The sequence below is a fragment of the Canis lupus genome, chromosome 25 (assembly GCF_003254725.2).
Source record: "Canis lupus dingo isolate Sandy chromosome 25, ASM325472v2, whole genome shotgun sequence".
NCBI classification, from domain to species: domain Eukaryota; kingdom Metazoa; phylum Chordata; class Mammalia; order Carnivora; family Canidae; genus Canis; species Canis lupus.
In genome coordinates, this window is record NC_064267.1 from 20646914 (window position 1) to 20671298 (window position 24385).

General features: G+C 38.8%; 1 protein-coding gene across 3 annotated transcripts; it reads right to left on the reverse strand.

The window, feature by feature from the left end:
* Nucleotides 1-976: 976 nt before the first annotated feature.
* Nucleotides 977-22831, reverse strand: LOC112669601 (histone PARylation factor 1). Of its 3 annotated transcripts, none has more exons than XM_025462849.3 (9): nt 22690-22791; nt 21766-21858; nt 18990-19149; nt 16834-17020; nt 16467-16565; nt 8893-9043; nt 5159-5246; nt 3850-4022; nt 977-1234 (listed from the first exon to the last, which is right to left on the reverse strand). In XM_025462849.3, the coding sequence occupies exons 2-9, from the start codon at nt 21829-21831 to the stop codon at nt 1103-1105; spliced, it is 1056 nt and encodes a 351-aa protein (XP_025318634.1). In that variant the 5' UTR covers nt 21832-21858; nt 22690-22791; the 3' UTR covers nt 977-1102. The 3 variants fall into 3 exon arrangements, with proteins under 3 accessions (XP_025318634.1, XP_025318636.1, XP_048957294.1); XM_049101337.1 differs by lacking the exon at nt 977-1234 and adding an exon at nt 2728-2913 and having other exon boundaries at nt 22690-22793; XM_025462851.3 differs by lacking the exon at nt 21766-21858 and having other exon boundaries at nt 22690-22831.
* Nucleotides 22832-24385: the final 1554 nt, after the last annotated feature.

Genomic DNA, 24385 nt, shown 5'->3' on the forward strand with positions numbered 1-24385 from the left:
TACTATTTTAAGGAGACAGCTGACAGGATAAGTGACTCTGGAGACTGACAATTCAACAGAAGTTCTTTGGGTAACTCAGGTCAATCTTCTGCAAAATGTGGGGTTTACGAGATGACCTAGGGCTTTTTTTTTTTTGTCTTGAACTTCATACAAAGGAAAATAACTTTATATGCTCTTCAGCCCAATCCACAGAGTTGGCTATTTTACATTTGGGTTTTTTTTTGTTTTGTTTTTGCTATTTTTAAGATGAAGGACGTTTTGTCAGGCTTGAGGAGGATGTGAATCTGGTAAAACACAGTTGTAATCATGGACTTGTGCTAGAAATCCAATGATATAATTTGCAGAAAACTTTAATATCTAAACTAATGGTATAGTAGAGTACACTATACTATCAATAGTCTCATCTATATTGATTAGTAAATGTAGTGAGTCAAGGAACTGTTTTAAAGAATATACCTAATGGATACCTGAACTACATACGTATCACCTGGAGATGCTGTTAAAATGCAGCTTTGGCACCTCTGGGGTCAGGCACCTCCCATTTACTTCCCGTATGCCTTCCCCACTGCCTATAAATCCAGTCTCTAAAGCTATAGCTTTTTTTTTTTTTAAAGGTTTTTATTTATTCATGACACACACAGGCAGAGGGAGAAGCAGGCTCCTTGCGGTGGGGAGCCTGATGTGGGACTCAATGCCAAATGGAGGCAGACGTTCAAACTCTGAGCCACCCAGGTGTCCCAAGCTATAGCTATTATTAACTCAAGTCTGAGAAATAAATATTTAGTTGCCCATATGTTAAATACTGAAACAGGATTCCCTGATGAGAGAACAGTCTAGTTATCCACGGGCAGGAGACCATGACTTCCTGTGACATGTCGGAGGAGACTTTGGTTGTCTTTCAGATGGGATTAGAACATCTCCATTCAGAGGACTGACTGCCATTTATCTGCACATGAAAGAAATGGGCTAGAAGAGCTTTATAAAAGTTTTTGGTATAGGTTTCCATCAATTTATTTTCTGTATTCCTTAAAAACAAAACAAAAAAAATCACAAGTTTAATACTAATGCTTTAAAGTACTGTACACTGAAAGGAAGCCGACTCTCAGGCTGCGAGTTGGTCTATGTTCTCTTTACTTCTGTTTGCCAAATGTTCTTCAATAATTTCTGCAAAGAGATTCCTCTTCAAAAGATTATATGCAAGAGGTAAAAGCTGGCCAGCAACTTTATGAAAATACTGAAAAATAAAAGAATGTAACATTAAGCAGAGAACATAGCAGATGCCCTAGTAAGTAGCAAAAAATACACAGAAAAAGCTGTTAACAAAGCACTGTCCAAATCATTTTAGCTACTTTCTCAATTGGTTAGGAAGTGAATTGACACATTCTGTTCAAGAGGCCAAACTTGTAGTTTTAAAAGACTTAATGGTACATCTTGAAGAAAATTCTGAAGAAAACTAAGTTATAAGTTAAAATTTTAAGCTTCCTTAATTCTCTTGGATAAGGATCATCATTTTTACCTTAAGGGCATCTTAAGGTAAACTATATGCTCAAATGCTTTTTTTCTTCTCTAGTGTTATCCCCAGTTAAGATTTTAATCATCATTTTCCTTAGTTGATACTATATGAAGAGGTATGCGGAATTTGAGTTATCAAGTCACATTTATTCCCTTTTATCTTCAAATTTTCTGCTCCCCAACCCACCATGTAACCCAGCTCCATCCCTTGTCACTGCCTTGGTTTTATCAAGTGACTTAGACTACTGCTATTTTTATATATACTTAAAGAGAACCTGGGAACGCTTCTGTTGATGACATTTAGCACTTACTAGATGCTCAGTACTGTGCTAAGTCTTTTCATATGTTGTTTAGTACTCAGGCCAATTATTTTCAATTAAACTGATTCAGTTTTTGGCAGGCCCAGCATTATTCTGATTGGTCAATGACTTATTCTAGCTGTTAAACATTTTGACTATTTTTTCTAATAGCCATATATAAGGCAGGCAGAAAAATATTGTAATATGGTCTACAGCAGAGTTCTCAAAATAGCCTGCTCTAATTAGCCTGACCTGGTAACAGGTCAGAAATCCAAATTCCTAAGAGTCCCCCAAGAACTCAAACCTTGGTGGGGGGGCAGTAGGGGTAAGTACACCAATCTGTTTGAATAGCCATCCACATGATTGTGATACATGCTGAAGTTAGCACCTGCTTTAGTCTTGCTGCTCACACTAGTCTACAGGCAGTAGCATTACCAGTACCCAGGAGTACAACAAATGCAGTCTCAAGCCTCACCCCAGATGCACTGAAGCAGTCTGCATTTTAACATTATCTTCAGATCTTTATATAGTTTACAGTTTGGGAATTACTGATTTAGACACTAACTCTGGAACTGTCTGCCTGTGAACCTGAGCAAGATGGTTTACCTCTTGTGCCTCGTAGGTGACCCATAGGTTAAATGAGAAACTGTGTGTGTGCGTGCGTACGCATGTCCACACACACACGCAGACATCTCAGCTAAAGGACCCAGGTACAATGGTGTTGGAAAAACGGCCCAATCTTACACAGCTACTAAGTGGGAAAGATGTTATTTAAAACCAAACAATGTAGCCTTAGGAACATGTTATAGACTCTACACCTTGAGGCAACCACAGTGAATAAGCACTGATTTAACTGTTAGGTAGGTTTTTCCTATTTAATAAGCAAAGGTCATGATGATTAAAAACAAAAACTATATTTTATTTTATTTTTTAAAAAATTTTATTTATTCATGAGAGAGAGAGAGAGAGAGAGGCAGAGGCACAGGCAGAGGGAGAAGCAGGCTCCATGCAAGGAGCCCAATGTGGGACTTGATCCCAGGACTCCAGGATCATGCCCTGAATCGAAGGCAGACGCTCAACTCCACCCAGACATCCTGAAAAACTATATTTTAAATAATTTCAATTAAAGCCTATTTTAAGATATAGTAGCTCCCACCTATTCACAAGGGATAGGCTTCAAAACCCCGAGTGGATTCCTAAAACCATGGACAGTACCCTATTTATGCTGTTTTCCTATACATATGTATGATAAAGTTTAATTTATAAATTAAGCAAAATAAGAGATTAGTGAGAACATAAGATAGCTTCTATTACAGTATATTGTTATAAGTGTTCTACATGAATGTAGTGGCTTTCAAAATATTGTACTAACCCTTCATATAACAGTGTGACATGATAAAATGCCTACATAGTATGATGGAGGTGAATGACATAGGCATTGTGATACAACGTTAGGTCACTATACTGCTCTTCTGACAGTATCTCAGAAGGAGGATCATCTAATTCTGGTCCACAGTTGACCACAGTTAACTGAAACCACAGGAAGTGAAACCATGGATAAGGCGGGGTAGGGGGCTGAAGGAGGTGGGGACTACTAGGTAGTATTTATTTTTCATCTAGGAATTCAAACAATAGAACAAATACCCCCCACCACCACAGCGGAAAGCCAAATGGAGCCCTATGAAAGTTTTATGTGCATACCCATACACACATCCAACTAAAGGGGCATATATATTCCTATAATACATCTAATAAGAAATTCACTTTAATGTAAACCTGAAGGCAGGCAAATAATCTTGGTTATTTACCTTTGGCAGAATACAAAGTTAATTTCAAATATTTTCAGACATCTGCTTATCAAAAAGTTCATTTGGGGAAAAAAAATTCATTGAACACACAAGCTGAATTTATATCCTACCCCTGCTATTGAGGGCATAAATATTCATATTCTGGTATGCCTGTATGTGGGGTGAAGTAGGGAAGAGAAGGTCTGGTGATGGCTGGGAAGTTGTTTGTTTGTTGTTTTTTTCTTACTCACGTGTGAGCCGTAACAAAAGAGATCCATTCCTAGCTCAAGCCCCATACCATAGTCACATTCATCATTAGCGAACTGCACAAAAGTCATCATTTCCTGGATGGGAGCAAAAGCTTTTAGTCTGTCCTCATCACTAGGTGCCTCAACGATGGTCTTGCAAATTCTCTTGAGGTTGGCTGTAAGAAACCAAGGATATAAAAAGATGATCTACACCCATCATCAAAGATAAAAAGATTCTAAGTTGGGTTTTTCCTCATCAATTTTTGTAACTATTGCAACAAATGCCACCTTGGGTGGTACTAGAATTTAAAATGGCAATTTATAATTTAAGAAAAATGGCTTAACAAAAAAGATTTGTGTATTAGCAAACGGTGACTATTTTACTATAGATATAGTTGCAATCACGATTATACATAAGCTTTTTAAAGGTTTTTAGTAGGCTAGTCCATAGATCAACAAACTGTGGCCAAATCTGACCCACCCTGTTTTTAACTGAACTCACAGAATGTTTTTCCATTTTAACTGGTTGGAAAAGAACAAAAAATACGGCAACAGAGATCATTTGTAGTCCATCTCTGGGCTAGTCCATATTAGGAGTTGGATTAAAACAAACAAACCCTCCAAAACAGGCCATAAAGTTTTCTCTTTATTGCCCTGTCCTACCTGTTGTACTAAAAACACAGAGAAAAAGACAATATAAGAAATAAGAGATCATTGCCAAATTAAATCTTAAATTTTTTTTTTAAATTTTTTATTTATTTATGATAGTCAGAGAGAGAGAGAGAGGCAGACACAGGCAGAGGGAGAGGCAGGCTCCATGCACCGGGAGCCCGATGTGGGATTCGATCCCGGGTCTCCAGGATCGCGCCCTGGGCCAAAGGCAGGCGCCAAACCCCTGCACCACCCAGGGATCCCGCCAAATTAAATCTTTACCAAAATGTGGTCACAGTAAAAGTACAATTGAGGTAAGAACAAATAGAAAACTTTCAGCATTTATCTAGATTTAAAAAGCCAGTGGCTTAATATTTTTGTTTTGGCTTTTGGTATTTTTTCCCCCACTACTTTCTGGATGCCAGTGTACATCAGATCTCAGGATGCATATAAAGATATTGAACAGTATCTCTAGACTTCTTTTTTGACAAGCTATTTCCATGAGAATAATCCAATAGTAAAAGTACGGCCTGACTGACCCTAAAACTTGAGCTTGCTCTTTATCCCTAAAGTCTAGTGACTATCCCACAAAAGGCATACTTATTTTCTCAATACATACAAAGAAGACCTTCCACACATGTTCACATAAGAAATACATTACCATCTGTTTCAGGGAGTTCTCTGTACCCAACATCATTTTTATCTACTGGAACAACCAAGCCTGCACCATGAAAGGTCTTTGTCACGACCTAAATTAAAAAAAAATAAATATATATATATAACTATTGGTAAACAAAATAGACATGGTAGATAAAAACAACAAACTCTCCAAAATATATGCACACAAACTTGCAATACTTCTGTCAAAATGTAACATTTAATGACTTTTCATTTAATCTGGAACCCACAAAGTTTAATACTATTTCTTCAAAGTTAGCTAAAAGCCCAAAATCAGCTCTTTGTTTTAAAGTCTTCTCACTTAAATCTCTAGATCTTAAAATCTATTTCACTCACATGACCCCACTCTGTGGCTTCTTTCACTCTTTCTTAAGTAATAAAGGACAAATTATTCAAAAGAAGTTCTCAGACAATAGCCCACCATTTGGAGGAAAAAAGTCATATCTTACTCTTTATACAAAAATAATTTGCAGCTGGATACCAGAATTAAATGTAAAAATAAAACCAATGAAACTACTAGAAGGCAAATATTTTTAATAATTTTAGATTGGACAAAGAAAAGACTTCTAGACTTGACTACAAAAAATTTTAAAAATCAAGTAAAAATCAAGAACAAAAGATACTGATAAAAAATACCTGCAATATATATCACAATAAAAACAGGATAAATGTCTTTAAACTAAAAGGAGTCTTACAAGGAAAAGGCTAACATCCAACTTAAAACCCAAGTAACAAAGGTGAGTTCTAACCCTGACAGAAAAATGTTCAAACTTCAGGCAGTTCACCGAAGAAATACAACTAAATGAAAAATACTTAATGTCCTTTATAATCAAAGAAATACTAATTAAAATAATGACACATCATTTTATATTTATGCAAATGGAAAAGACTAAATACCTAGTAGTGGCAAGGGTATGGGGAGAACCGGCACTCATACATGCTGGTAGGAATATAAACTAGCTTAACTCGTACATGGTAGTTCTGCAAACAAAGAAAACAAAAAACTCCACAAAACGAAATACCAGCAAAGAAAAACAACACACAAAATCACTCTAAATCACTCTGGACCTGGCAATACTACATCTAATAATTTCTTCTAAGGAAATAAGTATGCAAAGAAAGGTACAGAAGGTTATATATGGCAGGATTTGTATTTGTGAAAAAAAAATTTTTTTAATTAAGATTTATTTATTTATTCATGAAACATGGGGGAGGGGGGCAGGCAGGCAGAGACACAGGCAGAGGGAGCAGCAGCAGGCTCCATGCAGGGAACCTGATGTGGGACTGGATCCTGGGTCTCCAGGATCACGCCCTGGGCTGAAGGCGGCGCTAAACTGCTGAGCCACCCGGGCTGCCCTATTTGTGACAAGTTTTAAGCAACCTAAGCTATGAACATAAGCACAGTGCCCTGTAGCCATTCTAAAATGAAATGATAATAACTGGAAGCCTAAAAAAGGCAGGTCACAGAACAGTACTGATCATGACAGAAGAAAAAACCAGTGATATAGTTACTGGCCTAGCTTCTCTTCCACTCAGGCTGACACAACAAAACCACGGGCTGTACATAGTTTCGTATTTTTCAGATGTTTAACTGTCCTAATTTTCCATAAAGAGATATTAGCAAAGTGCCAGAATCCTAATTTTATTATGAAAAATAGGATTACAAATTTAGAAAAACCTGTGCAAAGGTGGGGGATTTTGATGATGCCTTAGATTAAGGCATCAAAATTAGAGGACAGAATGATGGAATGATGTATCCTCATTTTATAGCAACATTAAATCAGTGTTCATTTTTAAAAATGAAATCTAGGTATAAAAAAAGGTAAAGTGCATATAGGCAATCAGTAAGATGGTGTGGAAAGAAAGCTAAATATCAAAGATGTGAATGTTGGTCTCAGGGAGGTCACTTACAAGTTTAAACAAGAAACAAAGCCTCTATAAACCTTGATTTACTGATCTATGACACAGGATGATAATTCTTCCTCTGCGATTTGTTGGAGAGGTCACATGAGATAACTCATGAGGGCTTTGCATTCCAAAGCATGATAAGGTATCATCAGAATACTACATAAGAACAAAGTCACTGGGCAGCCTCGGTGGCCCAGCAGTTTAGTGCTGCCTTCGGCCTGGGGTGTGATCCTGGAGTCCTGGAATTGAGTCCCACATAGGGCTCCCGGTGTGGAGCCTGCTTCTCCCTCCGCCTGTGTCTGTGCCTCTCTCTTTCTCTGTGTCTGCCATGAATAAATAAATAAAATCTTAAAAAAAATAAAGAATTGAAAAAAAAAAGAACAAAGTCACTAATGCACATATACAAGTGGAATTGAATTTTTCAGAACTAGAAAGATATGAATTAAATGAATATCCAACAAAAAAGAACAAACTTTTTAATAGAAAAAGAACAAAAAGCAAAATTATCAACCTGTTGTCTCTGGGAGAATAAAATCATGGTTGTCTTCTTAAGTTCTTTTTTTTCCCTTTATGTTTTTACCAGTTAGTTTCGTGGACAAAAAAAAATATTCTTTTCTAAAAAGAAACCTCATGGGGAAGGGAGCCAGGCCAAACATACGTATGAAATTTAAACTCCAATGTCATCTTATAGTTACGGGGAAGAACTGAGGAAATCTCATCTGAAATAAATTATAATTGATGGTAGAAAAATAAGGCTCTGATGAAAGAATTTGCTATCAGTTATTTTGTCCACAGAAGTGTAGTACTTAGTTAAGATAAATTAGGAATACATAAATATGAGGCAAGAAATGCTACCATTCTTTCTACTCATTAGGTGGGAGAGGCTCCTTTTGGAAACTAGGAAGGTAAATGGCAACATAACACCTTGAAGTAATTTTAAAATGCCCCCCCGGCCCCCGCAGTGACTTTCAATAACCAAATACACTAACTACTTAGTTACCAGTGCTAGTTTATCTAGGAATAACTAGTACTTAATTTGGCCTAGAACTTTCAGATGAACCAGCCGCTGCCCTCATTCCACAGTGACAGATATCCTTCTTTACCAGATGTAAAATCCTATAGAATTCTTATTCACCCCAAAGCAGAATTCTTCTATATTGTCTGTTAACTTATTCTGAAATTTTTAGGTGAAAAACCAAAAGGAACCAAGATCCAGAAGTCTTTGCTGTTTACAAAACACTCCATTCATACTAGGTTTTAGAAGAGATGCAAAAGGAAATGCTAATAGGATCAACAAGGGAAGAGACAGGACTGCTTATACACACATTTGCTGCAGAAAATGAGCAAATCTTAATGCACACCGTCCTCCAAAAGAGTGAGGCACACCTTCATAAAACTACTCCCCCACAACACCTTGTGCTAAAACAACCATTCTTAGCCATAAAAAAAGAAATTTAAGTAAATACTATGCACAAAGCTTCTTTCACTCAATTTTATGAGATGAATAACTGTAAAACAAGATTAAAAGAGTAGGAAGTCCTGGCATAAGCTAGCAACCAGAGCAGCACTGTCTCTTCAAGTGACTCAGCCTGCTAACCACCTCTGAGAGCCACCCAAGCCCTGCTTCGGTGCATCCTTCTAGCAATCCCAGTACTGGGCAGTCCTGGAGGGAGCCCTTGAGGGGTCACATCTAGCTTTTCTTAGGATGGAGCAGAAGAGAGGGATAAAGTGTAGGAGGGAAGGACTCAAGAGAGGAAAAAACCCTATTAAATAGCAAAACAGTCTGAGACTAACAGATTTAAACCATACTTTCTTATCTCTCTGTTTCATCTTCATGGTTCTCTGTTCCAGTGAGTACCCCAGTTCTCTGGCTGCTTCTGTGAGTTTTTCATCTATGTTTTTCAAGAGACTAATTTTCTTTTTATCTGTTACTTCCTTAAGTTTTTTCATCAGAAATAATCTGAAAAAGAAGTAAAAGCCCTCATTATTATGCAGGCCACTATACTAAGTACACAGATCTCGGGAAGTTAAGGGAATGTGTTATAGACATCAAATTCCATGCAAGAAAAAGACTGCAGAATAATTATCAACAGTTCTCTCAAAATCCCGAATAGGTTTCTTCAAACAAGAGAAAAGCAATATAATAAAATATAAAAGATGTTTAAAAAGCTGACATTCAAATAAATTTTAAGCCGTATCACTTGACATTCACATTTCATACTGCTTTGGGGAAGTATAGCATAACAGAGGAAAATAGTATGTACATACCAAAAAGGATTTTTTTTTTTTAATTTTTATTTATTTATGATAGTCACACAGAGAGAGAGAGTGAGAGGCAGAGACACAGGCAGAGGGAGGAGCAGGCTCCATGCACCGGGAGCCCCACGTGGGATTCGATCCCGGGTCTCCAGGATCACGCCCTGGGCCAAAGGCAGGCGCCAAACCGCTGCGCCACCCAGGGATCCCCCCAAAAAGGATTTTTAAAAAAGAACCAGAGGATACTTACAATACTTAAGATCAGATTTTTTTCAAATGTTATCTAACAGGTTTGTTGTAAGACAAATTTAGAAACTAAAAAGAAATCAAAGCTAATTTATAAGCACAATCTAAATTTTTTTTTTTTTTTTGAGAGAGAGAGAGAACACACAGGGAGCAGAGGAAGACAGAATCCCAAGCAGGCTCCATGCCCAGCACAGAGCCTAATGTGGGGCTCATCTCACAACCCTGAGATCATGACCCAAGCTGAAAACAAGAGTTGGATGCTTAACCACCTGAAGCCACCCAGGCACCCCCAAAATTAAACATGTGAAAAGTACAATACGTTAATGCCACTTATAGAAATAACTTCATGTTTTATCATAACCAAGTTAAGACTTTGCCAGCAGAGAAGGTCAAGTGTAAGACAGAGAGCTTGCAACAGCATTCAGTTGGGACACACAACTCAATCCCATTCCTCTCTAGCCACCTCCAGACTCTGAGGAAACTTGCTTCTCTTCACTATTAATATTTGACAGTTTGCTACAGGCTTGGCACTGTAAAAGAGCTTAGAATAGAGTGGGTGCTATTCTTATCCCTATTTTACAAATAAGGAAACTGAAGACACATAGGATAATCAAATTACCCAAAACTATAGAATTAGTATTAAGTAGATTAAAGTGCACAGAAGCCAAAGACCACCAAAATCGCTGTCTTCAGATCACAGTACATATATTACACTTAATATTACCTTCAATCTTAACCAGCTGGATTTCAAGAGAATGTATTTACATTAACCATAAAAAGCAGATTGATCGTATCAAGCCTACATAAATCAATCTTTATGTCTTCCTCACCCTGTCTGGCATATAGGGATACAGAGCTTCAAGTACTCTGTGCCATTTGTTTTCATACTTCCATTCATATTCTATACCCTTGCCCTGAACACCCTTCTTCCCAGTCTTTGTAGTAAGTTCTTATACATTCATCTAGGTAAAATATCCTGTCTATGAAGGCTTCCACCACGAAAGGTACTTAGTAGCTGTCTGCCCATACTTTTTTTTTTTAAAGATTTATTCATGAGAGATACCCAAAATATATAAAGAACTGATACAACACCCCAAACACAAATAAATAATCCAATTAAAATATAGTATCTCTTTTCTCAAAAGACAGAGATGGCCGACAGACACATGAGAAGATGCTCAACATCACTCAAGGAAATGCAAATCCAAACTACAATGAGGGGCAGCTGGCTGGCTCAGTCAGAAGGGCATGTGACTCGATTGTGGGGTTTTGAGTTTGAGTCCCACGCTGGGTGTAGAGATTTACTTACATACATACATATATACATACATAAATACTACAATGAGAGACTATCTCACAACACTCAAAATGGCTAAAATCAGTAACACAAGAAGCAACAAGTATTAGTGAGGATGTGGATAAACAGAAAACCTCATGCACTGTTGGTGGGAATGAAAACTGGTACAACCATGGTGGAAAAAAGTATGGAGGATCTTTAAAAAATTAAAAATAGACCCACTATCTGATCCAATAGTCACACTATTGGGTATTTACCCAAAGAACACTAATTCAAAAGGATATATGCACCCCTATGTTGATTGCAGCATTAATTACAATAGTCAAATTATGGAAGTAGTTCAGGTGTTCATCAACAGAAGAATGGATAAAGAAGATGTGGTATAGGATACCATGGAATGTTATTTGGCTCTCAAAAACAAATGAAATCCCTGCAACAACATGGATGGATCTAGAGAGTATACTGCTTAGTGAAATAAGCCACTCAGAGAAAGACAAATACCATGATTTCATTCATATTCAGAATTTAAGAAGCAAATGAAAAGGGGGAAAAAAGGACAAACCAAAAAAATCCAGATCCTTAATTATAGAGAATAAATGGATGGTCACTAGAAGGGAGGTGGTGGGGATTAAGAGCACACTTATTTATTTATTTTTTTTTTAAGATTTTATTCAGTCAAGAGAGAGAGAGAGAGAGAGAGAGAGAAGGAGGGAGGGAGGGGCAGAGACACAGGCAGGAGAAGCAGGTTCCATGCAGGGAGCCTAATGTGGGACTCGATCCTGGGTCACCAGAATCAGGCCCTGGGTTGAAGGCGGCGCTAAACCGTTGAGCCACCTGGTCTGCCCCAAGAGCACACTTATCTTGATGAGCACTGAGTAATATATGGAACTGCTGAATGACCTGTACACTTGAAACTAATATAACACTATATGTTAACTATAAAGGAATAAAATAAAATAAAATAAAATAAAATAAAATAAAATAAAATAAAATAAAATAAAATAAAATAATAAATAAAATAAAATAAAATAAAATAAAATATTCTCTCCATTATATCACAATGTGAAAAAAATCATATTCATCAGTGTTACCATCAATCTCACTTAAAAAGTCTGTAGGTAGTGTAAAGTGATCAAGCTCACAATGGTGGTTACAAGTTTCCTTGACTCTAATGTTTGCTTTTGAAATCTTAAATTTTATTACTGACAACAAATAAAGTCACAATTGTTTTCTTTGGGTCATCTGAGAACATGTTTGCCTGATACTCATTTCAAAATATCCAGAGTTTGTATGTAAGTAAACTAGTGAAGTTAAGCTACCAACTTAAACACACAAAACCATTTTCCTTGAGACAAACCTTAACATCTGAGTATGCAGACATCCTCTTCACATCATTCCCATTTCACCACAGGGAATGTTAAAAGAGATGTATGTACTTGATGGCAGAGATTTAATAATCTCTACTGCTTCATGACTGACATTCTTAAATGACATTTGCATTATATTACTTCTGTGAATAATACAATAACAACTGCAAGTCTGGTGCCACTGCCTTGATTTCTGTCAAGTGTCATCAAATTTACCCATCATTACCTTTGTGCCACTGGTGCAAAATGATAGATCACAAGTCGTTTTGAACTCACAGGCTGCTAAAAGTGTTAGGCACGCCTGAGAATCCACACATCAGAGTTTGATAACTGCTAGTTAGGCTTCTGAATACATATAAGAACCTCCTGGGTTACTGGTTAAAAAAGTACTCTGAGCTTACGTTTGAAAAATCACTTCTCCAGTAATAATCCACATTACCCAGTATGGTGAGGTAGGGTTGCAAAGAATATGGACACAGCAGGGAAGGAGGGAAAAAGATTATCTGACAAGTTTTCTCATGATCTGATCTATTGGCCACATTCTTTTACTAAGTAACAACTGTTTTACATAGTATTTGCATACAAAGTAAGCATTTATTAAATTAATGTTCATTTCAAATGTTCATTTAAATTTAACTAAAATTATAGAAGTACAATTTTGGACTACATTTAGATATAGTTGTAACACGTATTTTAAAAAGACATTCCCTGAGTCTTATTGTAGATGTACTGAAGAGGCATCTCTAGAGGTAAGACCTACATACAGAGCTCAAGGTACAGTACTTTTAACCAGTAACTCATGAGGTTCTGATACACAGGTTTGAAACCATTAACTAAATAGTAGTTATCAAAGAGTAGTCTGGGGACCCTGTGGGGTCAAAACTATTGCTACAATTGTTTTAAGAAAGGAATAAAAAGTGAAGAGAAAAAAAAATTCTTAGTTTTATGGTCCAAAGATAAATATTTTATATTTTATAGACAATAGGAAAATGGAATCATCCCACACTACTCTTATTTGATCTCTTCACATAATGTATTAAACATCTTTCCAAATAGATAAATCAATAACCTGGCATTAAAGTGTACTGACATTCTATATTAATTTACCTAATTTTCTCTATTGCTGGATGTTTTCTCCAATTTTTTGTTTTAAAATAATTTCTAATATATACACATATTTGTGTACCTGTCCAAAATTTCTTTAGAAAAATAGCTAGGAGTGCCTGGGTGTCTCAGTGGTTAAGCCACTAACTCCTGATTTTAGCTTAGGTCATGAACTCGAGGTCCTGGGATCAAGCCTCATGTTAGGCTACATTCTCAGCATGGAGTCTGCATGTCCCTCTCCCTCTGTTCCTCCCCTTTGCGCTTTCTCAAATAAGTAAATAGAATCTTAAAAAAAATAAAATAAACAGCTAGAAATGAAATTGCTGATTTAAGAGTATAACGGTTCATGTAGTTCAATACCTGGCCATGTTAATTATTTGTCAAGAAATCTGTGAAAAATATTTATTTTTTTAAAATATTTTTATTTATTCATGAGAGACACTGAGAGAGAGAGACAGAGAGACAAAGAGACAGAGAAGCAGAGAGAAAAGCAGGCTCCATGCAGGGAGCCTGATGTGGGACTCGATCCTGGGACTCCAGGATCACGCTCTGGGCAGAAGGCAGGCGCTAAACCACTGAGCCACCCACAGATCCCTGTGAAAAATATTTAAATAACCTATTCCAACTACTCTCTATAAAGGTTTTACCAATTAACAGTTCTATCAGTAAGATTTCTTACATCCTAACCATCACTGAGTATTACCATTATTTAATCTACTAATTTTTGCTGGCTGAATTTGCATTTCTTTGGCTATTATTTTTAAAGATTTTATTTACTTATTTGAGAGAGAACATGGGGGGGGGGGGCGTTGGGGGAGACAGAGAAAAGCAGACTCCCCGCTGAGCAGGGAGCCTGATGCAAGGCTCAATCCCAGGACCCTGAGATCCTGACCTGAGCATAACTGATGCTTAACTGAGCCACCCTGGCATCCCTTTCTTTAGCTATCGTTAAATCCTGCACAAACAAACTAGTTTCTCTGGGCATAAAAATAATTTGTTTATTACAAATGGTCCTCCTTATAAAGACCTTCTTCAGGTTGATATAGAAATAAACTGGGCAGCCTGGGTGGCTCAGCAGTTTAGCGCCGCCTTCAGCCCAGGGCCTGATCCTGAAGACCAGGGATCAAGTCCTGTGTCGGGATCCATGCATGGAGCCTGCTTCTCCCTCTGCCTGTGTCTCTGCCTCTCTCTTGCTCGCTCTCTCTCTCTCATGAATAAATAAATACAATCTTAATAAAAAAAAAAAAAAACTGAGTGTGCTGATTAAGTAAAAGAAGGAAATAAAATTAGGTACTCAAATACTTTCTGGTTTTCACCTAAATTATAAATTTATTACCAATGTTTTTGTGTGTGTGTTCTCCCAGAAGTTTAAATTTTTTTTTTTAATTATCAGAACAGTCTTGGACTATCTCAGACAACCATTTTATCTTTCTTTTTTAAAGAGATTTTTAGTAAGACTAATAAGACTAATGAAAAATTAGGCATTTTTGCATGCCCAAAGTATTTGCGGAAAAAATAAACGATTTATGGAGTATCTATTACAGAGCAAGTATTGTGCACAAGGAAAAGCATCTCTGCTCTCATGGAACTTATGTTAATGCAAGAGAGAGACAATAAACAAGTAAACAACTACAGTTTCTAATAAAAATACCACCAATTAAATGGAATAAATCTCAACAGCTTAAAAGAATATATAGATTATAAATAACAAACATTTTATAAAAAACTCAGAGGTATCAGAAGACAAAGAGTTTTGGACATCTACCACATAGTTGCTCTTTTAGATACATCAGTACGTATGCAGCAGTCTAGAAGGGGCACTGGTTGATGTGGTTTAAATTATCTACTGTAAATTTACACTATTAAGCTGCACAGAATATCTGGGTATTTTTTTTTTTCGATTTTATTTATTTATTCATGAGACACAGAGAGAGAGGCAGAGACATAGGCAGAGGAAGAAGGTGGCTCCCTGTGGGGAGCCTGATGCAGGACTTGATCCCAGGACCCTGGAATCACAACCTGAGCCAAAGGCAGATGCTCAACCACTAAGCCGCCCAGGCATCCCAAAATAAATCTTTAAAAAATAAGGTTATTAAAAGAGGTCACAGAAAACATGATCTACTTATATATAAGGTGACAAAGAGTGCTTTCTTCATTTTATTAGAACGTGAACTGCATAGCTGCTGCCAGATGGCTTCAGGTCACAGTCTGTGGCTGGTATAGTGTGGACGGGCTCACTCAACTCCATTCCAAGCGCCTTTTACATAAGAGCTTGCTACATTTCCCACACTACTCCTCAGCTCAGGCTCTATGTGGGGCCTAGCTTCAGATACAATCCCTTGAAAACCAAAAGGCAGAAGAGATACTAGGTGGACACTGTGTATCTGTTTCTACTAGTGAGTACAGTTAGGGGTACCTGATGGTTCTATAGCACTGCAGTGCAGATTTCAGTGCCTGGTCCTTAAATTCCATCACAGTTGAGGCAGAGGCAGGGCATCCCTTTTACTACCACAGGTTAAATCAAAGCCACTCATGTCAGAAGATCTTGATTCCCCATAGTGGCAGAGTGAGCCAGTTCTGCCACACAACTGGCATTCCTGGAGGCTTGGTCTGCTCCATTGGTCCTTCCAAGAATTTTATGAGCACCTGACTTTTTTTTTTTTAATTCTAGTATAGTTAACCTATAGTGTTATATTAGTTTCAGATGTACAATATAGTGATTCAACAATTTATGAGCACCTGCTTTTACCGCATTAAATCTTTGTTAGAACTGTACCCAATGGGTTCTTATAATAAACTCTTAATGATGGTTTTTAAAATGTATAAAAATCTTTTGATTTTGCTATGGGACTAATGAAATCAAGTCAAGATTAATATTTTCCTTAAAGTAATTAGTTACATAAGAGTATTTTTGTTGTTGTTGTTGTTGTTTGTTTTGTTTTGTTTTGTTTTGGTAAAAAGTAGAACAGTAATATGGATAAGAGTATCTGCAAAAGTCCTGGAAATGATTTTTAGAAATCTAAAGTTTTGGAGTTACCTCAAAGGTGGACTGATATAATAGTACAAAAATTGTAACCAAATATTATAGATGAGAGATTAAAATATTTTCTTACTTGATTGCAGCAAACACATTATCTCCATTTTGAACAATTATGCAGTTTTTCTTTGCTTCATTTGTACCAACATATACAGGAAGTTCATCAGGAGAATCCCTGTTCAAGCAAAAGATATTAAAAATTTAGCTTAATTTAAAAGGAAAAAGCATAATTTAAAAGGAAAGGAAAAAAACCAGTGAGGTTCAACCTAAATAATCCACTCATCTTAGGGTAGGTGAGAATGACAATATCAAGAACATCAGATACTATGTATCCATCAATCAAAGGAAAATATGTCCTTCATCTTGGGTGAGTCCAGTTAATGCCTATTTATACTCATTAGAAAGCTTGGTAGCTGCATTTTAGAGAAGAAAAGATCCTTTACCTGAAATATCCCATGTGGAATTGAGTTTTATTATCTCCAATAATAATGGTCTGGAACTCCGGAGGATCATAGTAAAATCTCCAGTGAAGGTTAAAATTCAGGCTTGCTGATTTTTTCATTTTATGTTTTCCGGCAAGGATATCATAAGGACCCACTAACTGAAGTCCAAGGCTTGTGGAAAGTGAATCTATAAGTTAAGTAAGTTTATTTAGATAATAACTTTCTGAAGGCGGATAGGAAATAAGATCTTTTATTTGTAAACTATTTCTAAGCAACTTTCCTAAAAAAAAAAAAAAAAGAGAGAGAGCTTCCAAAGTAAAAGAGCTTCAGTTATATTTGAAGACATCAGTCATACTCAATGAAAAATCAGAGCAATGAAAATGTGGCACTTATATTTAAGATTTTCTCCTAAATTTACCACTGATTACATTTCAAACATACTGCTGTTTCTTATTTTGTATTCTCATGGGCAGTATTAGAGCTTTGAACACTTACCTTGTCTCATTACTATGTTGTTGTTAGCCGCAAGTATTTGTAGCACACCCATATTAAGGGAGAGACAAGACAGTAAGTGAATATACATTAAGGAGGGTAAACAGTTTACTTAATATAAAATGTGCCTAATGAAAACATTTCCTTTCCCCTCCCCCTACCTCAGCTATCACTCTCAATCCCCTTGCCTCTGGACAACCCTAATCCTAGATGATTCTATCTTCTTTCTCCTTCCACAGATCACAAAGGGAGATTGGTTAAATGAAACCAGTCATGGAATGTAAACTTCAAACGTACGTGTTCAAAATACGCTTTTACAACATCAGATGGGTTCTTGTTGCTTCTTTTAAGAGAGAATAAGCACTCCAGGCGGGACCTGGATATGTATGAAGGTGGGAATGGAGAGAGGAAGAAAATTCTTCCAAGAGGTAACAACATGAATAAAGGCCTAGAAACCGTTTATTTAGAAGGGGTAAGTGCTTAGGATAGCATACTCTAATTTTTAAAGCAACAACAACAAAAAACTAGAGTCACCCATCTCATTAGCCAGAGATACCAAGGTTAATAGTCTGGTACACAATAACAATGTTTTCTTCCCGTCTATGATATTTTAAAGGAAATCATGCTGTAATTTTTTTTTGTTTTCTGTTCTGTCTTCAAATTTACTGAGTATTTTTCCATGCTATTAAGTATTTTTTCATAATTTTTAATAGCTGTATGATATGATATTCTATTGATAGACATTTATTGCTTTAATTCTTTTACTCTTCTAAACAATGCTTCAGTGAATGTCTTTACTAATACATGGTTTTTCTGTTTGTTTTTAAGTAGTCTCCACACCCAGTGTGGGGGGCCAATGTGGAACTTGAGTTCACAACCCTGAGATCAAGACCTGAACTAAAATCAAGAGTTGGATGCTTAACCAACTGAGACACCCAGGGGCCCCTTTGCTAATATGTTTGTGCAGTCATAAATATTTTTAGACAAATTGCTGCATAGTTTAAGTGTTTTGCTATACGCCAAAATTCACTTATCTACTAATCCACATTTCCATCAATAGTGTATGGGAGTATTTCTCTCCCACTTGTGAAAACATGTGAAAAGCAACTCTGTCACAACTACTACCAGTTCTTTGTGTATCCTTCCAGAGATAGTACAAACACACAGAAAGGACATAGGAATATGCGTGTCCTTGACTTTTTTCAAAACTACAAATGGTAGCATACTCTATACACATTTTTCACTTGAAATATTATCTAAAATCTACCTTGTTCTTTTAAAACCATGAGTATCCATTGATAGATGTGTTACTGATGGGCTTTAAGCCATCTCCCATTTTTGTTTCAATAAATATCACTGAACATAATTTTTGGTTTACCTAATCCCTGAGTTCCTAGAAGTAGAACTGCTCATTTATACTAAAACTCCTGCAACCTATCAAAGTACTTGTTTTCTCTCAAACCCTCATCAAAGCATGTTGTGAAATTATTTACCTTTGCAAGTATAACAGGTGATAGTCACATATTATTATAGCATTATTTTATATTTCTCTTAGACAGATCTTTGAAAAAGTTCCTTTTCTGTGAACTGCTTAGATCCTCGGTCCGGTTTCCTACTGTCTTTTCCACTGGTAGAAGCAGGAGAATGATTCTGGAGCAACTCACCAGCTGGCTTTTCAGGATCAAGCTCTTCACAGAACTTCCAGAAGTGATAGAAATCTTCAGGCAGAGAAAGCTTATAATGATTTTCTACTTCTTTTCGAAGGTCACTGGAGACATCAGCTTCACAGGGTTTACTCTTCTTCACATCAACTGTTTTTTCACACTGAAAATCAACATACAAAACTTTGTTTCCCCAGAAGTAACAATATTGCTCATTTTTGTTCACTCAGCTCTGATACATGTTTTCTTTAAAACTACAAATGGTATTTCTGAATAAAATCCAGGGATTCTTTTGGGCAAAGAGAAAAGGAAAACAGTGTGTATAATACATAGCAGTCAAGAGGGATGCACACATCAAGTCCTTAAATATATTTCTCTAAGATTATGGAAACAAAATAAAAAACAAGTAAAAAAGGTAAAGATCAGGAAGAACAAGCAATAGGCAGGTTTTGCTTTGAGTAAACAGGTCATCATGCCTTTTGTTTAGACTCAGTGATCACACCAGAAACCAATTATCAGAAATAACTAGATAAAAGGGGATTTGTCAGTTAAAACAGTTATTTCAGAAAAGGCATTTTAATGCCAGCATTAGGCTTAAAACTCAGTCTCTAGTATCTCTGCAGTATGTTCATTGTGTAAGTGTGCTATGTTTTATGTGTATTTGATAAATTTCTATAAAGAAAATGCTCAGTTGGAGGTTAGGTATCTTTTGTAAATAGCAATCAGTTTTTCTCTTTCTAGGAGCCTAACTCCTTTCTTTTTAGATTAAGTTCCTTCCTTTTTATTTTCCTCTCCACCTGTATTAGTGCTTCTCAACCAGAAGGGATTTTGCCTCCCAGGGGACACACTTAATAATGTCAGAACTTTTTAGCTGTCATAAATTTAGAAGAGAATGCTGACATTTTGTGGAGGAGATGCCAGGGATGCTGTTAAGCACTATACAATGCACAGGGATAGCTCCCTTAGAACACTTATCAGGTACAAAATGTCCTTAGTGTGAGGTTGAGAAACCTAGATGTTTCTCATAGTCATATTCTTCCATTTTCCCAGCAGGCTCGGGTTTGATATTACTTTATGCATTAAGGTATACAAAATGTATTTATGAATTAGATTATATGTAAGAATGTTGATAGCTGTTTCTAAGAACAGAAAACAGAACAAATGAAAAGGCCTACTGGTAAGAGGATACAAAATTACAGGATTTCAAACAATGGAATATTCTGCCCAGGGAAAAGGAAAATAGAGCCACACACAACAATATAGACCAGTCTTAATAATATGTTCAATGAAGGAAAAAAAAAAGTCCTCAAAGTTTACATGCAGCACGACAGCCTTAGGTTTAAAAACAACAAATAGGGCAGCCAGGGTGGCTCGGCGGTTTAGCGCCGCCTTCAGCCCAGGGTGTGATCCTGGAGACCCGGGATGGAGTCCCACGTCAGGCTCCCTGCATGGATCCTGCTTCTCCCTCTGCCTGTGTCTCTGCCTCTATGTGTCTCTCATGAATAAATAAATAAAATCTTTAAAAAAAATAAAAACGAACAAATAAATATTGTTTGTGATAAAGTTATAAAAAGGTGGCAGGAGAAAACAAAATTGAGGATGGTAGCTACATAAATGGAGTGTCAGAAAGGCTGAAAAGATAGGCGAGGAATGAATACACGCAGAGCTATCGTTAAGTGTTTCAGTTCTTGGGTAGGGCAATGGATAACAGGTGTTTTTTTATACTATTAAATAAGGTAAAAGAGGACCATGCATTGACCAATAACAGTTTATTTTACCAAGGATTATAACGTGTCTGAGATCATAAAAAATAATTGAACAAAAAGGCTGTTGAAATATGGACCCAAAAATGGATACTGATAATACTAAAAACAATACTTAAATAATATTAAATACTTATTATGCACTTACCATGTGCCAGATCACTGTTCTAAGCACTTTCTATGAATTAACTCATTCGATGCTCACAACTACCTTCCAAGCTAGATACTATTCTTCACGTTTTACAGATGAGAAAACTGAAGTTAACCTCCCTTGGGTCCTTAATTAGAAAGTGGAGGCACAGTTATACCCAGGTGGGCTGGCTCCAGCGCAGATTCATCCACATTATGCTGCTTCTCCATTTACATGCACAACAGTGGGAACATATCAAGTGCTGACCTATCCTCCCCTTTGTTTTTATAATGGTCTTTGGTTAGGCTTTCAAAGACTGGTTCAAACTTAAATGTTAGAAAGAAAAACCTTAATCTACTTTGCTGAAAGGCAGTTTTGCCTAATGGTTAGGTTGCCTGGGTTGACTCTTGGAGCTTCTGCTTTCCAGCTGTCACCTTGGGGAAGTTCCTTAACCTGTGCCTTATTTTCTCATCTACAAATAGGGCATATGATAGGTGTATCACAGGGTTGTTAGAAGTAAACTGTTTCGGGATCCCTGGGTGGCGCAGCGGTTTGGCGCCTGCCTTTGGCCCAGGGCGCGATCCTGGAGACCCGGGATCGAATCCCACGTTAGGCTTCCGGTGCATGGAGCCTGCTTCTCCCTCTGCCTGTGTCTCTGCCTCTCTCTCTCTCTGTGTGACTATCATAAATAAATAAAAAAAATTTTAAAGAGAAGTAAACTGTTTCTAAAAATACACTTAAGAGTCGTACCACATAATAATATAAATGCCAGCTCTTACTGTTAGCTGCGGTCTCCACAGACTCCTTTTGATATTTTATTTCTATCACTCAAAGCAGTTTATAGCACTTTCTACAGGAAATAAGTATTTTTTTAGCTTTGTCTTACCTCACACATTATTTCAGCATCCTCAAATCCCCAAAAACTAGAATTTAGAGCAGCTGTCCCCTTCATAAGCTACACTCATCCTTGACTCTTCACCTAGAAAGCATGAGCCAATATAAGTGATGCCCAGAACAGGGCCCTCCAACAGTTAACCTAACGCTGCCCTGCTCTATCCCGCTTATAATACAGTGAAGTGATTTTTCTGAAAACTGTCCTTATCACAGTGATACTTCTTTCCTGCCTGACTCGCCTAATTGCTACAGAACTTCTGAAATCGTGCAAAAGTCTGAGAACACGCACATACTCGATGCGCAACCCCTCGCTGGCGCCTTTATGACCAGGTCCCATTTCCCATCTCCGAGTCCAGCCAGGCCGAGCTCCGCGGGACCCAAACATCCTCTACACTTATTTTTCATCCCCTGTTTCACTTTTCTGCCCCCAAGAGCAGCGTCCACGTTGAACTGCCCTAAAAGATCTCCTGAGCCACCCCCTGGGCCTCAGACCCTCCTTCAGGGTTTCCGCAGCACCCGACACAACAGCATTACAACGCCAACAAGGTATTCACAGTAAGGTAGAGATGCGCGGTGCGCAGCCTCCGCAGGTGGGCCGACGCGGCCGTGACTGCACGACGCCTCTGGACACCGCGGCGCCCGCACTGCCGGCGTATCATCGGTTTCCAGTCACTGTTGCTGGTTGAACGAATGAACCACTGCTTCCCAGGGAACCGCACCGGGAGGAGGGCGGAAAATGCAAGGGCGCTCCCTGCTCCAAACCCCAGCAGAGCGGGAAAGCGCGGCCCCGGAGCAGACCGCCGTTCCGGGAATACAGCAGCCGCTCAGTGATTGCCGGATAAATGCAAGGTGCTGCCCCTTGGTGCCCTCTCACCCAAAGCGCCCTGCGGATCCCACACACCCTCCATGGCAGTACCTGCTGCCCCTCCCCGCCGGGCTTGCGTTTCCCGCCGCCGCCAGCCATTCTGCAGCTGCGGCGCCCGCGGAATCCCGCGGAATCCCGCGTCCCGCCGACCGCTTCCGGGCGCCGCCGACTACTGCCGGGTCAAGAGACACCAATCCGGATCCTCGCGCCGCCGGAGCCGCACCAATGAAAGGGAAAGGCTCCGCCTAGGCTCCGCCCCACAAGGCCCGAGGAGGCGGCCGAGGCTCCGCCCACCCGAGCGCGGCCGGAGGGCGCTGCAGCTGCGGGCGCATCTCCGCGCAGGCTCCTCCCCGCGCACGCCCCTCCCGCTCCCGCCAGGGACGCCCCGGAGAGCCGAGGCCCGACGTCGGGTCCGCGAAGGTGGCCCTGCCTTCCTCCTCAGGTGCTGACCCGCGGCAGGGCTGGATGTCCCGCCCTGCCCTCACCCAAACCGTCGTTCTACCTTCATTTTTATTTATTTAAGAGATTAAATCGCTGTCTTCCTCCCTTCATCTCTCCCTCCTCCACGATACTATTCTTACCTAACGCGAATTCATCGTTAATTACCTCTCGCAAGCAAATCGGTTTCCCTCACGGTTTCTCTGTCAGCCGTGTTACGGTCTGGATCGCGCTTACTAGCCCGTGCCATATGCAAAGTGTAGTCGCAGAACCATCAACGTCAGCATTCTGGGGAGAGTGTTAGATATTCGGAACCTCAGGCCCCCCGCGGGCTCACAGAATCAGAACCCGCGTCTTGGCGGGACCCCCCTAGATGCCTATGCCCAGCAGGGTTCCAGCAGCGGCCCCGCAGGGTCCCGGAGGTCGGGGGTCGGAGGTCGGGGGTCGGCCCCCTCCTGACCCCTCTGGAAGGTGCTCGGGGTCATCCCTCGCAACATCCTCTATTTCCTGGATCTGTATCTTCTTCCCTTTCCTTGATTTTTAAAAATAGATTTTATTTATTTATTCATGAGGGACACAGAGAGGCAGAGCCACAGGCAGAGGGAGAAGCAGGTTCCCTGAGGGGAGCCCGATAGGGAACTAGTTCCGGGACCCAGGCGTCCCCCTTTTCTTGACCATCATTTTTGTGGGACATACGCTCCAAGAGTTTCTTGAGGAATGTTGCAGGCAGGTGCCTTTATTTTTTTCCCTTCTTCATTGGACCTTTCATGTCTGTAACTCTCTTTAAGTATAGAATTCTCCGTTGAAAATAATATTTAGAGTGTTAGAGGGCTTGCTTCTCTAAGTCTTAGCTTCCTGGGTTGCCACTGAGAAATTTTACTGCATAATTCCTGCTCTTCATTGGTGACTTCTTCCCTTCCTTCCTCCTTTCCTCCCTCCCTTCCTTCCTTTTGTCTTTTAAACCATACAGATATATTATCTTATGGTTTTGGAGGTCAGGGCGGAATCAGCCCCATTGGGCTAATGTCAAGGAGTAGGGAGACATTTACCTACCTCATTCTCAGGTCACTAATTTATGTGTTACCTGTTTCTGTTCTGTTTTGTCTCAAGAAGTTATTTTATTTTATTTTTTAAAATATTTTATTTATTCATGAGAGACACAGAGAGAGCCAGAGGCACAGGCAGAGGGAGAAGCAGGCTCCCGGCCAGAGAGCCGGGTGTGGGACTGGATGCCAGGGGATCACCCCTGAGGCCGACTCAACCACAGAGCCACCCAGGTGCCCCTCAAAGAGGTTTAGGTTTTTCTTTG

Bases quoted from the DNA above. Each gene is read 5' to 3' on its own strand.
- LOC112669601 (XM_025462849.3), bottom strand. From the start codon at position 21,831: ATGAAGGGGACAGCTGCTCTAAATTCTAGTTTTTGGGGATTTGAGGAT. The intron at 16,566-16,833 runs GTAAAGGATCTT...TTGCTTGAACAG, and splicing joins TTCCACATGGGATATTTCAG to GGATTCTCCTGATGAACTTC. The intron at 1,235-3,849 runs GTGAGTAAGAAA...TTTATTTTTCAG, and splicing joins TCTTTTGTTACGGCTCACAC to TATTTTCATAAAGTTGCTGG.